Below are 17,253 nucleotides of genomic sequence, written 5' to 3'. Positions count from 1 at the left end.
AGTGTGGGGAGACCCCTGAGAGGTGCTCACATCAACAGAGTTCTGGGGCTCCCCCCTGGTGCCCACAGCAGCAGGGACAGAAGAAAGAGTGGTCATGGAGGGGGTACCTGCGTGAGTCAGGGGGAGGGACATTGGGAGGAGCAGCGGGCTTCTCTTACACTGTTGCTGTTGGTTTTGGTATTTGGTAAGAGCTTACTATTTGCCAGGCACTGTACTAAGCAATGGGGTAGACAGATACAAGTTGATCATGTTGGACAAAGTCCACGTCCCACACGGGGCTCAAAGTTTTAAACACCATTTTACAGATGAGGTAACCGACGCACAGAGAAGTTAAGTGACATGCCCAAGGTCACACAATGGGCAAGTGGAGGAGCTGGGATTAGAGCCCAGGTCCTTCTGATTCTCAAGCCCAGGCTCTATCGACTAGGCCATGCTGCTTCTCTCCAGGACTCCCACAGTGCCAGAGATCTGGAAATGAACAAGTGGCATCTCTGGAGCTTGGGAACACTACCCAAGGGACGACCAATTTTATCAGGCCCCACTGCTACACTCCTAAATCCATAACAACATCAGTGGAGTAGAGTGGTGACTGTAAGCTTCTTGAGGGCAAGATCAGAACTACTAAAATTAATTGCCGTCCAGTTGTTTCCAATTCATATAGACTCCAAGGATATAATTCCTCCAGAACGCCCTGTCCTCTGCCATAATCCGCAACCTTTCTAACGGTTCTTCCGTTATCGTTGCTGTGGTCTCTATCCATCTAGCTGCCGGTCTGCCTCTTCCACGTCTTCCCTGGACTTTTCCTAGCATTACTGTCTTCTCCAGAGAATTAGTCCTCCTGATTATGTGTCCAAAATATGCTCATCCAAGTCGAGTTATTTGGCCTTCCAAAGACCACTTTAGTTTAATTTGCTCTAATAGCCATTTGTTTGCTTTTCAGGCAATCCATGGTATTCAAAAAAGTCTTCTTCAACACATTTCAAAGGAATCGATGTTCTTTCTATCCTGCTGCATAAAGTAGGTGCTCAAAAAAAACCTCTTGGTCGATATCGGACTACTGAAAATAATACTTTAGGTTCACAGAGCACCTTCTTTCCAGGTACGTTGGTGATTTAGAACTACTTTCTTGCACTGCTGAGGCAACCAGGTGATCACCTCAATGATCATTAAACCATCTTAAAACTGGCTTTCAGTCTTGGCTTTGAAGTTTTCTACCAGCTGCCTCCCTCTTATCCATTCTCTCTTCTCCTGTTTATCTTAGCCCTTCCCAACACCAATCACCTATTCATGCCTTTGCTTTTGCATAGAACTCACTTCCATAACACATTTGCCATACTGAATCCTTCCCTCTCTCACCTCCTAAATAGCCACATCCTCCTCTTTCCCGATCATTCCACTCTACAAGTCACCTTTACAACAGAGGTCTTATCTACTTAATTGCTTAGTTTTGTTTGTATAATTTGTATCTATGAGCTTACTCCTTTACTGCACATCATCTGCCTGTTTTTCTCCCTGTTAATTGCAAGCTTCTTAAGAGCACAGATGGTGTTTTTGGCCTCTGATGTGCCCATTATAATGCTCTTTTTAAGCAGCTACTGGTGCTCCTGATAATGAGGGAGTGTCTGCATACTCTGTGTTATGGTAGTTACTAAGGACAGGTACAACCTTTAACTCAGCACGGACTAGAATCCACATCTTACACCAGCCTCTGGTATTTTTTCAGATTAGAAAAGTTGGTTTTAAGAGGTCATCATGCTCCTGGTTTACCTAGACTCTTTCCCTTTGCCCTAAGAAATTTAATGTGGGAACTACAAAGCTAGTCAGCAAAAGGGCCCTACAGATGAAAAATTACAGTAGGATTCAAAGTCTTGATGCCCTGAATATGATGGTTAATGTTCCAAATAGAATTACAATACCTTTAGAAGCCAAAATACTTCAATCGACTGAGGAAGATTTATAAGAAGGGCTTTTTTTCCAAAGTTCAGAAACCTCTATTGGGTATAAAATCTAAGAACGATCATTTATCAAATGAAAATTTATGTGACCTCTAAATTACCCACAAATACCACAGAGAAACTGACATTACCTGAGTGGATGAGCATGTGCTGTTTGAGGTTCTGAATGCGGGTGAATCGTACCCCACAAGTTGGACATTGGAAAGGCCTATCTGGACCATTTGGGCTTGGTCTTTCTGTGCTGCTGGTAGAAGGAGCAATGTAGAGCTGGTAGGGGTATTGAACATTTTCCAATCTAAAAGAAAGAAAAAAAAAAGGATCCAAACTTTCACTTACACGATGGTTAAGACAAACACTAAATGCCTTTCAAATACGTGTTTAATAACTGGTAGAGAATAAAATCCTCCTCCTGTAGTACTGAACAATCTGTACAGCTAATTCAGAATGCCCAGAATCTTGTTAGCCCTGACATGACTAATATACCACCAGAAATGTTTTGGCATATGGTAGTCACTTAGACAAAGAGCTTCCCTGAGCCCAAAGATTTCTCAGCGGCACATTAGCATTCATTACACTGAAATGGTTTATAATTGCTGGACATAAAATCCCATGACAGAATATAGTTGCATTTCACAATCTACATGTCTTCTCATCTACTCAATCCCTGGGTTGATTCCTAATTACCCATTGTAGATTTCATGTGTAGTAAGTTTGAAAACCATATTTTATGGAGAATTAGATTTCGCTTATCTAATTACAAACGTCACACTTATGGAAATGTAATCCAGTAAAAACAAAATGTAGAATCTACATTCTACCCAAGATTATAAAACACAATTGTGAGATTTGGGCCTCCATCCAACCACTACATATTATGGAAGAGTGTAAACAAGGACACAGTGAACTTTCCAAACCAGGACTTTCAGTCAGAGTAGGAAATCTTAAGAGGCTGAGGGCAAGCCCAAGAGTTCTCACCCACACTGCCCTTGATTGTTCAACAGCTTCTTTCCGCTTTTTGGAACCATGTTTCCCTCAGCCGCTCTCCCTAGTGATACCACATCCAAGTGTGGCTCACTTTAGATTTCTCTGTCAAAGTTCATACAAATAAATTCCCCATCAGTAGAATGCCTGAATTCACAGCACTTGTGCTGTTTTATTAGTAAAAGTTAGCTGAAACCCATTGAAAACTAGCTGCATTACTTCAAACCCATTGAGGCTTTTCAGATTTTTAAGCCTTCCCTCCCAATCCGCACTGGTCCTGATGCCACTGGGCACTCCATTAACTCTGGAGCTGCAAATGACTTGCCCTAAGGGATCTGGCCCTCCCATCACGTTAAAGCCAGTAAGAATTTCCCATCCTCAGGGGTGAAAGAATAGCACAACTCACCCAAACAAGATTCCAGCAAAAAAAAAATTATTACCCAAAGGGGTATATTATTTGGAGTCCCAGCAACTCTCCACCACGGCTGGGTCACAAGGGGAACCGACCCACAAGGGGAACGCCAAGTTCCAACCCTGGGAGGCGGCTTCAGAGAGTCCGGCATGGCGGGGAGCTGAGGTATCTGTATGCTGGGGGGTTCGTGAGGAGCAGCGTGGCTTAATGGAAAGAGCACGGGTTGGGAGTCAGAGGTCGTGGGTTCTAATCCCAGCTCCGCCACTTGCCTGCTGCGTGACCTTAGGCAAGCCACTTCTCTGTGCCTCAGTCACCTCATCTGTAAAAAATGGTGAGACCTTCTGGCTCCCTTCCTCTCTGCCATCACCACTGTTTGCCTTTGAGCTCTAGCTGAGGGATGCTTTGGGTAGAAGTCGGGGTGAAAATGGGGGCGGGGGGTGTTCAGGCAGGATGAGATCGGACAACTTCTGGCTAGGGTGGCAGGAGAGAGAAGGGGACAGAGGCAAGTAGAGGGAGGAGGAGGGAAATCTTGGGAGATCCTGGCCCCATAGCCCTTCTGTGGCCTGAATTGAAGACTCGTGCTTCCAAGCTATGGAGAGGCAGCTGCTCCAGGTGCAGGGAGAAAAAGTGAGGGGCGACAGGGGTCCTGGGTTCCTGTCTTCTGATCCCCCCTAACCTTTCCCATTTTTATATTTGGCCGTCTTAATCCAGCCCAGCCTGTGATGTCACCTCAAGAGCATGTGCGGCTCTTTAAACTGAAGCAAAATTCCATACAGAGAATCAAGATATTTAGTAGTTTATTTTACCCCCACCAACTGGTTAAAAATATTGGAAGGACATGTTGAGTTCTCCAAAAGGAAAGTGAAATGTGGTCACTGTGCACAATGACTGCGGCTTTAAGTCCGAGTGGGAACTCTTCTTAGAAAGCCGGGCTCAAATCAAAGGTGGCCATCTTAGGGCGGCCAAGCCTCACACACTGAAGAGCAGTAAACCAAAAGTATAATTTGGCTGAGGTCCGCAGATCCAAAAAAAATTCCTTGAATTTGGACAGCATGAAGAGAGTGGGGATGGGGTGAGGGGAGGGGTAGTGAGGGGTGGCAATAAGCCAGATACAGCTGGGCCAGGGACTGGGGCTTGCAAGCCAGAGTTTGGCCATCAGTGGCTTTCTAAATACTTTGAATTCAAACATTTTATTGTCTAAAAGTGACTTTACTTCTAAAGATCATATGTTATAAATTTAGAGCTGGCCTAGGGACTAATTTTCAGTGTGTGTGGACAGCAAACCTCATATTTGTCTGAAATGCATGGCTAATTCTGAACCACATCATGGGATACCAGCACCACACCATAATTCTGCCGCGTAGGTTTGGATTACCATTTTGTGGCCGGGAGCCAGTGATGGAGAGAAAATGGGACCTAAGTTGGGGTTCTGGGATCTGTGGGGGAGGGAGAAGGAGAGGAAAAGGTGGCTCTCGCTTATATCAGAGGGAAGCCCCGTGTCCTGTGGGGGCACAGTGGGTGGACCCCATCTGAACCACATTCAGGATAATAATAATAATGATAATAATGGTATTTATTAAGCGCTGTGTGTCAAGCATTGTTCTAAACGCTGGGGTAGATACAAAGTAATCCGATTGTCCCACATGGAGCTCACAATCTTAATCCCCACTTTACAGTTGAGGTAACTGAGGCACAGGGAAGTTACATGACTTGCCCAAAATCACACAGCTGCTAAGTGGCAGAGCTGGGATTAGAACCCATGATCTCTGACTCCCATGCCTGTACTCTTTCCACTAAGCCATGCTGCTTCTCTTGGGAAGGTTGGGCTAATTTCCCACCCACCATGGTCTTGCCTGAAATGCCCAAAGACTCCCCGGGGTACATGCTTAGATAATAATACTAATGGTACTTAAGAGTTGTTTTAAGTTTTAACTGGTTTTTTTTTTGTTTGTTTTTTGGGTAGGGGGAGGTTCTAATCACATTCTTTTGCAACTCTCCCCATTTAAGCCTATTAAGCCCTCTGTGGGCCAGAGATTGTGTCTGGTTTTCATTTAAACACCTCTATGCTTCCTACAATACTTTGCTAAAGCACACTGCAGGCATTTAACAAATGCTGATGAAATTAAAAACACCTCTAAAGTTATTGTAATTTGCTCCATTTTTGTCTGGAAGCAGTTTAGTGGCTAGGTTTCCATGCTTTGGGACTGGGCTGGCAATTTCCATTGATCCTATCCTGCGGAAATACTAGCTTTGGTTCATTTATCTGAGCTACAATCCAATGTTTGTAGGCTAGAAATTCAGACAACTCTGCCTGCTCTAAATAATTAGGGTATAGTTCCTGGCAAAAGGTTTTCTTTTGATGTGCAGTTTAGCAGAGCAAGCCTCTCCCTCTCAGAGGAGGGCTAAAGGAGAAGTCCTGTTCGTAGATTACACCATTTAGAGAAGTGTGAGATCCCTTCGGCAGGGTGGTCTGAGAGAGAACAGGCAATCCAGATGGTTGGGAGACTGCATGGCCTGGCCTGCAAGTCAGTTTGGCCCGGGCGAGGCCTCAAAATCCCCACAAGGTTGAGTCACTCTTCTCTTCTTCCTAAGAAATAATCTGCTGAAGACAAACCTAATGGGGAAATGCCTCGAGAGGGTATGCCCACAATCTAGGGAGGAAAGCACTCTCCCACTCCTGCTGCCAGTAACCCTCATCCAATGGCCAAACCAGCCTGCGGAACCACCCTCTGTGATATGAGCATGCACCTAAGCAGTTGGGCCGTTCGCAGGAGCCGGGTCCCTTCTACCGTGTTGACCCTGCCCCGCCAGCAACCAACTTAATTTCAGATCAGGTGGCTTCCAGTTTTCTATGTTGCTCTGGCTAGCCTGACAGACTTAGTGAACCTCAGAGCTCTGGCCTGGTCAGCGCTCTAAATGAAAGCGGGGAAGGGGTCAGGGGAGAGAAGAGACGCATACACAGGGGCACCTGCTGCTGGACCTCTAGAGGGTGGAGATTGAATCTCTGGGTGATTCAAGCAAGGACATCGCTGAAGCTTGGCAAAGCCAAGCTCAAAGAGTGCCTGGAGCAGATAACATCATTATGACCTCGTTCACCTTTGGAGACTCACTGGAGTGAGCCCAGATCTGATTCAACTTTCCTGATGGCTCCTTGGACTTGAGACAGCCTGGGACCAGAACTCCTTTGGCAGTGACTCACAATTCTAGGGCTGTCTCAACCCAAGATTGAAAAGTCTGTTGGCATACGTCCGATGGCCACCTACGACCACCACGTTATGGGCTGGATTCAAACCAGACTCGAAAAGCTCTTTTGACTTCATGACTATCATTCTGGCATTTGCCAAAATGACATTCCCTGGGACACTTCCACTTGCAATAGGAAGCTTTAGAAAGGCAGGGTTCTTATATACTTTCAGAGCTCAGAAGTATTTTAAAATGCAAGACTAACCTATTTGTAAATTTGTAGGCTCATTATGGGCAGGGAACATGTCTGCTAATTCTGCTGTACTGTACTCTCCCAAGTGCTTAGTTCAGTGCTCTGCACATAGTAAGTGCTCAATAAATACCATTGAGTTGTACGATAATTGGACTTGGCTAATTGTAATTACGCAGAAGATGACACCGCAAGGTCCGCTAGTTAGAAATGGCAGGATTGAGGGCATTCAGGAACTTGAAGGATTTGGATTTTTCCATTTTTTTTTTTTTGTGAATATAAGCCAAGCTCATTCGTATGACTGATTAGAATTACATTGGAACTATTAACGACTCCAGCTCAGCAAGAAGCAATGGGTGGCTGCTGGACCTCTCTTGCTCTTACTCCCGTCCAACACTCTGTGAGTTCCAATTCCACCCCTCCCTCCAGCCTTGGCATCAGCTGTACCTCCTTCCTCTTTGTCCCTCTTTGATCCTTCTCCCATTCCAGGAGTGAGGTGAGGAGGAGTCGGAGGAAGCTTCAAACTTAGGGAAGGTTCCAGGGGATGTGGTGGGGGAAAGCACCACTGCAAGGGGAGGAAAAGGGTGAGGGGAAGCCACAAAGATCCATGAGCGAGCAATGGGAGGTTCACTAGCAGAATCAATGAGAGCCAGGAAGGCAATCCATATCTCTTCCCTTCCTCCCCGCCCTCTTCATCGCCAGCTTTGAGACCACCATGCTTCTCAGGACTCCTCTGCCCTCCCCCTCTGGCCTGGTTCTCGTTTATGTCCCTTTTCAGTCCCATAAATGGGAAACGTCATGAAACTTCTTCCCATCAAATTCAACAGAGAGCACTTACACAAAGTCCATAAAAATCAATCAAGTGTACTTTGCTTCCCCAAAGAGAGGTGCATATATGCATGTGTGTATGTGTTGAGCAGCTAAACAGTCCAAATTGAAGTTGGTGCTAATTATAGCTCCGCCCCCAGAGGAGGAGAAGGATTTCACACTGTGTTGGTACATACCTATCGTCATCATCTGCATGAGCATTAGTGCCAGAGGTACTTTGAAGTGTAGGTAATCCCTCAGTGACCCCTTCATCTATTGAGCCTATTTAAGAAAGAAAAGATAATGCCTAATTAGAATCAACGAAGTCGAAGTCAGTCTGTTACAGGTAAACCATTTCCAGAACTGCTTACGGTTCAGGTACATTATCAGCAGACATTTTTTAAAGTTCAAAATGTTAGCCCAAAATGTATTTTTTCCAACCACCAAGATTTCTTAAATAAAACCAGGCTATTAATAATAAAGACTCATTAAGGTTAGAAACATATGATGATTTAAAAAGCCACGTGACTGAATAGTTGCTATTGCAAAAATAATTTAAGGAAACTTTTTGTCTTGTGTTATAAAGAGATCATGAATAATCCACTGCATTTAAAAGAATCTACGCATCATTATTAAAACAAAAGTTTATACATACCAATATCTTCAAGATCTATGTTCTATAATATATTCTATATGAACTAGGTTTGCCTGAGCATTTAACACCAACCTCCTGGAAAACCTCTCTTAGCAGGCTTTCCAAAGTGCTGCTGCTTTATTCTGTCGACTGAAATACAGTTTACGAAATTTGCTTTATGCAGTTTCTAGCTCAGTGACATTTGCTGGTGGGCACTTATTGAATACTATTTTTAGAAAGTGATTTGGGATGATTTTCCTCTTCCAGTGCCTGTTTACTGCATTTAACGATAGAAGGATTTAGATGAGTTCTTAAAGCCTAACTCGGAAAAATCTACGACTTGAGGACCGTAGCTCGCACCGAAAAATAGGAGATCTGTACAACAGGGAGAAAATGTATCTCAGCAGGAACAGTAAATGAATCCTTTATAGACAAGTGATGACATGTTTGAAAATCTACTTCAAATGTCAAGAAGGGGGAAGAATAGGAGGTTAAAACCACCAGAGAAAAATTAAAATCAACTGTTGCCTGGAACTGAACTTTAAATACCAACAGCGAAATTGAAGAAGGAGCTTTGGACGAACAATTAAAAAAACCTGGTTGCACTGAATTCTATTTAAAATATCAAAAGAATGTTTCAACTTTACATGACACTGCATAGGCACTACTTTCAGATGCCTAGGCAACGCCGCAGCTCCATAGTTGGCATAGCCCCTTTTGGATTAAAACAAGATTAGTTTATTTAAAGTCTCCTAACACTCCTGCCCAGCTTCACACAATTCCATAGGCACAAATCAACTCTTCCAAATAAATTCCTAACAAAGACAAATCATTTGTACCTAAAAAATGGAGCTTTACCTAAGATTCTGAAGTTCAACAGGAATAGGTCATAACTAGGCAAACAAATTCAATTAAGGTCAAGTCCAATAACTCTTTGGAGACTTTTGCTGAATTCTGGGACATTTTTTATGATCTGAAGAAAAGCTATTCTCTTTAAAACACAAATTTTTTAAAAAAGACTGAACTTAACAGGCTTTATAACGGGCACATGAGTACTATGCCCCAATTGTTTCTGTGAAGTCCATTATGCCCACTTTATCTCTCTGGACTGAGAAGGCCAAATTACTCAGGGCTCTAAAATTAGACATTGGGATGTGCTAGCGGCTGGATATCTTTTAGCTAGTTATTTAGAATACCACATTCGGGGCTTGGTTTAGCCTATGATTTGTTTTTGAAATTCAGAAAACATTGCAGTGACATCTCCCGGCAAACCAGATAATATGATATGGACAGATCAATCACTGTTTAATCAGAGCCCCATCCTTTGGGCCCCACCATTCGCACTGTAAGACGTATTGAGGGGTCACTTGCTGATCCTAAAAATAATGATAATAATAGTAATTGTGGTATTTAAGCACCTATTATATGTCAAGCAATGTACTAAGTATGGAGGAATATGCAAGACAACCAGTTCGGACCCATTCCCTGTCTCACGTTGGGCTCCCAGTCTAAGTAGGAGGGAGAACAGGTACTGCATCCCCATTTTACAGATGAGGAAATGGAGGTACAGCGAAGTGAAGCGTCTGCCCAAGCTCACCCGGCAGGTAAGCTGGCAGAGCAGGGATTAGAACCCAGGTGCCCTGCCTCACCAGCCCACGCTCCTTCCACCAGGTCACGTGGTTTCACACAGTCCGGTCATCACTGAGGGTCTGTTTTCTCAATATGTGGATTACCCATTTCCTTTCCTTCTTCGATAGCCAGGCTTTTGCCTGTTTCATTAATTAGCACTTGCACAATAGAGTGCACTGGAGAAAACAAGGAAATGAAACATTTTGCTACATGCTAAACATTCTCTTGAAGTTTCTGCACTCGGTAGGAATGCCATAAATTCCACTGACACATACAACAAAAATAATAAGTGTCATCTGTGCTTAGGGAATGTGTCTACCAACTCTGTTACACTGTGCGTAGTTCAAGAAGTGCATTTTGGGTGGTTGAACAGAGTGAGTTGTTCAAAGAGTGAGAATAAGGCAGTGGAGAAAGGGGAAAAATATCACACCATATTTGCCATTATAGTGAAAAGTCAATTTCCAGGAATGAACATGACCAATGTCAGCAGGGGAATGTGGATACCCAAGTTAGTTTTTTTTTTAAGTGACATATGGCTACATTCATTTCATTGCTTGTCAGTAAAATGACTAAAAAATGAAAGGCTTTGAAAAAGCTACGGACAATATTGTCACTTGCATAATTTAGAGGTTAAGTGCTTTATGGATAAAACTTAGCCTGTTTACTGGATATGATATTTTCCCCTTCCTTATTTATGCTAACATTTCCCTTCTTTTCACACTGGTACATGCATAGAAACACATTATCAAACATAAAAGTCCAGATCTACAAGGAAAGCACAAATGTCCCAGAAGTATGAATAGCTATGTTTTTGGAAATGAAAGTTTTTCCGTAAATGGGAGATCAATTTTGGAGGAATAGCAACTTTAAGAGATGATACTTGGTGAAACAAACATGATCAAAGCAGATAAGATTGGTACCCTTTCAACTGGGAAAGATGCAGGCAGAAAAGGGAGCGTGACTGAAGCCTACAAAGAGCATGAAAGGTCACCAATCCTGAATTGTGATTTTCCCAAATCCCACAATTTCAAGGCAAGAAGAAAACAAATCAAGGAAAACAGTTCTTCCAACAGCAGTTAGCAAGCATATGGAATTCGTTCCCACAGAATTACACACGAAGATGTGGCGTGGCCTAGTGGGAAAGAGCATGGACTTGGATTCTAAACCTGAAACCACCACTTGTCTGCTGCGTGACCTTGGGCAAGTCACTTGATTTCTCTGTGCCTCAGGTTTCTCATCTGTAAAATGGAGGTTAAATTTGTGTTCTCCTTCCTACTTAGACGTTTAGCCCCAGATGAAAAAGGGATTGTGGCTGACCTGATGATCTTGTATCTACCCCATCCCTCAGTCCTACAGCACTTACGTACACACATATCCATAACTTATTTATATTAATGTGTCTCTCCCTCTAGACTGTAAACTCACTGTGGGCAGGGAACGTGTCTACCAACTCTTTAGCGCACTCTCTCAAGCGCTTAATACATTGTTCTGCAAATAGTGCTCAACAGATACGAATGATTGATAGTACGTGCTTAACAAATACCACAATTATTATGATGATGATGATGATAATTCCCCTTCTTAAAAACCTCCAGTGGTTGCCTATCAACCTCTGCACAAAACGAAAACTTCTCACTCTAGGCTTCAAGGCTCTCCATCACCTTGCCCCCTCCTACCTCTCCTCCCTTATCTCTTTCCGCTGCCCACCCCGCACGCTCCGCTCCTCTGCCGCCCACCTCCTCACCGTCCCCTGTTCTCGCCTATCCCGCCGTCGACCCCTGGGCCACGTCCTCCGCGATCCTGGAATGCTCTCCCTCCACACCTCCGCCAAACTCTCTTCCCCTCTTCAAAACGCTACTAAAGCTCACCTCCTCCAAGAGGCCTTCCCAGACTGAGCCCCCCTTTTCCCTCTGCTCCCTCTACCGCCCCCTTCACCTCTCCTCAGCTAAGCCCTCTTTTCTCCCCTTTCCCTCTGCTCCTCCCCCTCTCCCTTCCCATCCCCTCAGCACTGTACTCGTCCACTCAACTGTATATATTTTCATTACCCTATTTATTTTGTTAATGAGATGTACATCACCTTGATTCTATTTATTTGCTATTGTTTTAATGAGATGTTCATTCTCTTGATTCTATTTATTGCTATTGTTCTTGTCTGTCTGTCTCCCCCGATTAGACTGTAAGCCTGTCAAAGGGCAGGGACTATCTCTGTCTGTTACCGATTTGTACATTCCAAGCGCTTAGTACACTGCTCTGCACCTAGTAAGTGCTCAATAAATACTAGTGAATGAATGAATGAATAATTGAGAAGCAGCATGGCGTAGTGGATACAGCATATGTCTGGGAGTCAAAAGGTCATGGGTTCTAATCCCAGCTCTGCCACTTGTTTGCTGTGTGACCATGGCAAATCACTTCACTTCTCTGGGCCTCAGTTACCAATAATAATGTTGGTATTTGTTAAGCACTTACTATGTGCCAAACACTGTTCTAAGCACTGGGGTAGATACAAGGTAATCATGTTGTCCCACTTAGGGCTCACAGTCTTCATCGCCATCTTACAGATGAGGTAACTGAGGCACAGAGAAGTTAAGTGACTTGCTCAAGGTCACAGAGCTGACAAGCAGCGGAACCTGGATTAGAACCCATGACTTCTGACTCCCAAGCTCGTGCTCTTTCCACTAAGCTACGCTGCATCTTGTTTAACCTCATCTGTAAAACGGGGATTAAGACTGTGAGCCCCGCGTGGGGCAGGGACGGTGTCCAACCTGATTTGTTTGTAACCACCCCAGTGCTTAGTATAGTGCCTGGCAGATAGTAGTGCCTGGCTAGTGCCTGGCTGAGAAGCAGCGTGGCTCAGTGGAAAGAGCACGGGCTTTGGAGTCAGAGTTCATGGGTTCGAATCCCGGCTCGGCCACTTGTCAGCTGTGTGACTTTGGGCAAGTCACTTAACTTCTCTGTGCCTCAGTTACCTCATCTGTAAAATGGGGATTAAGACTGTAAGCCCCACGTGGGACAACCTGATTCCCCTGTGTCTACCCCAGCGCTTAGAACAGTGCTCGGCACATAGTAAGCGCTTAACAAATACCAACATTATTATTATAGTAAGCGCTTAAATACCATAAAAAAAGGATGATTATTATTAGATCCGAGGAGGGTTGGATAGGGAGAGAGAGCAAAAGAGAAAGCTTAAGGTGACAGATGTTAAGAGAGTCAGCAATGGGGAAAGGGGGGCAAGCGGAGTGAGGGAGTCTGGGATGGCTGAAAATGCCTTCAAGGAGAGGGTGGGGATCTTGTTCCGTCCATATGTGTAGCGCATTGATAGCGCATTAAAGAGCAGTGGGGAAGAGTGGTCAGTGTTGTCTTGATAACTGTGTAATCCTTTTGAGAGTTACCCAAACAATAATTACAAAGTAGGGAGGTCAGGACCATAATGAGAAGATGTGAGAATAAGATAGATAGATAGAGAGAGAGAGAGAGAAGTACAGAGAGTCTAATTTACACCTTCTCCCTTTACCCCATGGTATCCTCTCACACCTGCAGGGGTAGGTGTCTGAGTCTGCACTGTTTCTCAGGCACTTTATTAGGCTTTTAATTCCTTCAGAGATAACCACAGAATCATCAACTCTGTTCACTCAAAGAAAAGGACTGAGGGGAGGAAGGAATGCTTCATAAAAATGATTTTTTTTTTAATCAACTGGTAAGAAGTGTGGCAGTGCCACCAGATTATTAAAGAATTTCCCAAACATGAGAACAATTCAGAATTGTCATTAGTAAAGCCCTTTGCTAGCTACAATGGAAGGTTCCAGAGTAACCTCGCAAGTTTCTGAATCCAGGAGTTTAAGGATCTATAAATTAAACCATTAAACATTGAAAGGTAAAATAATCTTAAATGCGACACTTCTCTGTGTTTTTCTAGAAAGCTACTTTTTCCTGTTTAGCAGACCGCTCCCTTCTGGCAATAACTGTTCTGCTTCAACAAATCCCGTTGCTCAATGCTGGGCTTTTCAAATCCTTGAGTAACTACCACGTATCAAATTCCCATGTTCAGGAGGATGAGAAAGCAGCACGGTCTAGCGTAAAGAGCACGGGCTGGGATTTTAAGCCCTGTTCTGCCAAGTGGCTGCTGGGTGACCTCGAACAAGCCATTCGACTTCCTGGTGCCTCGGTTTCCACATCTCTAAAACAGAGGATCAATAGCTGTTTTCCCTCCTACTTAGACTGGAAGATCCATGTAGGACACGACTGCGTCCAACTTAACTTGTATCTACCCCAGGGCCGAGTTCAGTGCTTGGCACAGAGAAAATGCTCAACAAATACTACTATTATTATTATTATGAGCATCTTCAAAACATAAGGAAAAAAATACAGTGACTAAAGTAAAGGAGGGATTTTAAAAATGAAAGCACTTCTATTGGAGGAGCTGGACTGTGTCATTCTAAAATGATTCTCCATGTTAAATTTCACGGTTTATATCTCTTTTCCTTTCTTCCCCATCGCTACTAATGCTAATACTGATAATTGTGCTATTTCTTAAGCGCTTCTTATTCGCCAAGAGTTGCACTCAGCACTGGAGTAGATAAAGGACAATACAAATAATTGGAAAAAGATGAATCCCTGGGGTGACTCCAAAAAAGCTCCCCCATTTGCTCTCCCAATACATTTCCTTCCTCCAACCATGTTTTGCAGTGCAACCCAGTTACGGTATTTCTGAAGAAAAGGTTCCCCTGGCGTCGAAATGAACGGGATGCTCTCGGTGGTGCTAATTACCCTTCCGCATTTAAATGAAGAGGAGATGATACCTATAGAGGATGACTGAGGGCTAATCAGAAGATCTTCCTGAACTTGTTCACTTCCGGGTACTGTCTGCTGATCGCTCAAGGAACTCTGAGATGCACTGACAGGCTGCGAAACTTCCTCGTGGACTTCTTCGTCACTTAATCTTTCCACTTTGACCCGCACGTCTTCTTCAGTCACCAATGGCAAGTTAGCCTTAGTGCTCTCACAGGTCACATAGTCAGCCATTCTTCTAGCTGCCTCAGAAGGGCCTGGGAGTTCTAAAGTCCTGGGGTTTTCGGCCTGCTTGGCCTTTTCCGACTGCAGCCTTCGATCAATTCCAAAAGGAAAAGTCCAGGGAAAAGATAAGGAGGAGTCGACTGGCTGATTTCTTGACTCGGAGTAGGGAGCTGAAGAATTCAGCACTTGGGGGGAGTTTGTCTGTGTGCTACACTTGAGGGGACTTTCCGGGGACATCACAATGTAGCTTTTACGCTTTCTGCGGGACTCTCGGCAAACGGGAATGGTTCTTTCTACCACACTGCATTCTGAAGAAACGGGAGAGAGACTGCCATCTCGAGAGGTAAAATTGCAGTTAGCACTGTTTTCTTGTCCTGTCTCTAGTCCTTTTTCTTGCTGGTTGTTGGGAGTATTCCATAAGATGCTTGATTTCATGAACTCCGAGCAGGTGCTGGCGACGCTGAACATTTGCATATAGCTGGCTGCGGCCAGCACGTCGATAATATTTTCTGTGTTAATTGACAGTGTTGCTGTGTAAGCGTACTCAAGGAGGGGTATGAAGCCAGTCACTGTTACGTGGTGCAAATCCAACACACTCTTGCTGTCATCCTCTGCTTGGCCAACAAGCTTGGTGCGAAAGAAATCACTGCACGCTGCCAAAACCACTTTGTGTGCCCGGAAGATTTTGTCCTGGACACGAATGGTGATATCACAGAAGTGTCCGTCGCTGCGAAGCATATTTAGCTTTCCAAGCATTTCCTGGCTGTGGGAAGGGGAACTATGAGTAAATGTTTTCACACCCATCTTTTCCTCGCTCTTCAACTAAAGCTCTTCAGGGATGCAAGTCGTTCTGCAATGACCTAAAAGACAGATAAATAAAAACATTTGGTTACTATCTTAAAAATGATGGGATTTTCTTCTAATGTAGGGAAATGAGATACACACATCTCAGGTAGTCTGAACTCTCAGAAACTTTCTTTGCAACGAAAGGGAATTTAAGGGGCTCAGTGCATATGTGATGCTGTAGGGAAGGAAACTCATAATATCCCCTCCAAACTTTCTTCAAACTCCACGTGCCTCCCACAAACAACTTTTCTACCCTTGTTGACAGAATCCCCTAATCCTCCCTGTCTCACAAGACCTCAACTTTGGCATCACCCTTGACTCATCTCTCGCCTGCAATCACATATTCAAGTCAGCCACCATATCCTGTCAGTTCTATCTTCACAACATCTCCAGAATCTGCCCTTTCCTTCCCCTCCACCAGTCCAAGCAGTAGTCACATCTTCTAGACTGTAAGCTCGTTATGGGCAGGGAACATATCTGCTAATTCCTTTGCATTCTAGTCTCCCAAGTGCTTAGTACAGTGCTCTGCAAGTAGTAAGCACTCAATAAAGACCACCGATTACTGACTGATTCGGTTTCAACTCCTCCAACCTCCCCCATCTCCAGCAAATTTCCCTCTGTTGCCCTCACTGCTCCTCTATAACACTGTTCCATGTACCTCTTTCCATTCTACAAAAGCCTCCAAAGGGTGCCCAACCATCTCTGCATCTAAGAGAAACTCCTCACCATCACCTTTAAGGCACTCAAATCAATTCCCTTTCCCCTACTTATCTCTTCACTTCTCTCACACTACAATCCAGCAGCTCACGTCGCTTCTAACACCAACCTACTCACTGTGCCGCGCTTCGCCACTGACCTCTTGGCTCCCTCCCTCCCTCCTGCCTGAAAATCGATCCTCTACCCATCATCAGAGCCCTACAGGCAAGCACTTAAATACCAGAATTATTATTACCATTGGAAAAAGTAAACTACAAATATAGACAGTAAAAACATTTTCCTATACAACGGTCCACTTTTTATTAAAAAAAAAATTTTAAAGTTCCAAATATGCAAAAAGCCACAGTAATAATTCTGGTATTTATTAAGCACCATTTATTATGTGCCAGGCACTGTACTAAACGCTGGACTGGGTACAAGGAAGTCAGGTTGGACACAGTCCCGCACAGGGCTCAGAATCTTAACCCCCATTTTTCAGGTGACCCAGAGAAGGAAGTGACTTGCCTAAGGCCACACATCAGATGAGTGGCAGAACTGGGGCAACATGTTTCAACACCATACTCAAGTACTACTACGACTCAGATGACAACGAGATGGGGTAACTAAAAAGATTATTGCGATGGAGTCTCTTGAGAACTGCAGTCAAGAACAGCACACTCAATGGTAGGGTTTTACATACACATGGTCAGAAATTTACGAAAAGGAACTTTGTGGGAGAACTGCAAGAAGTCATCTTAAGTTTACAAGAAGTTGAACCACTCCTTGTAATCCCTGTAGGATTTGTTAGACACTTAACTTTGGGCCAAACACTGTAGTAAATGCTGGGATA

At 44.0% G+C, this 17,253-nt stretch overlaps 1 protein-coding gene across 4 annotated transcripts in view; it reads right to left on the bottom strand.

Annotated features, from left to right (window-relative positions):
* Positions 1-17,253, bottom strand: part of ZBTB44 (zinc finger and BTB domain containing 44) — a 72,600-nt gene that overhangs the window by 14,545 nt on the left and 40,802 nt on the right. For all 4 annotated transcript variants that reach the window (XM_029075021.2, XM_029075022.2, XM_029075020.2 and 1 more), the window contains exons 2-4: positions 14,648-15,721; positions 7,786-7,870; positions 2,087-2,250 (exon numbers count right to left, since the gene is read on the bottom strand). In XM_029075021.2, coding sequence (XP_028930854.1) covers positions 2,087-2,250; positions 7,786-7,870; positions 14,648-15,665 — 1,267 coding nt within the window. In that variant the 5' untranslated portion in view covers positions 15,666-15,721. The remainder of the gene's footprint in view (positions 1-2,086; positions 2,251-7,785; positions 7,871-14,647; positions 15,722-17,253) is intronic.

The sequence above is a fragment of the Ornithorhynchus anatinus genome, chromosome 11 (genome assembly GCF_004115215.2).
Source record: "Ornithorhynchus anatinus isolate Pmale09 chromosome 11, mOrnAna1.pri.v4, whole genome shotgun sequence".
Classification (NCBI taxonomy): Eukaryota; Metazoa; Chordata; class Mammalia; order Monotremata; family Ornithorhynchidae; genus Ornithorhynchus; species Ornithorhynchus anatinus.
Note: the sequence above shows the minus strand (reverse complement) of the source record. Positions and strands in the feature narration are given on the sequence as shown.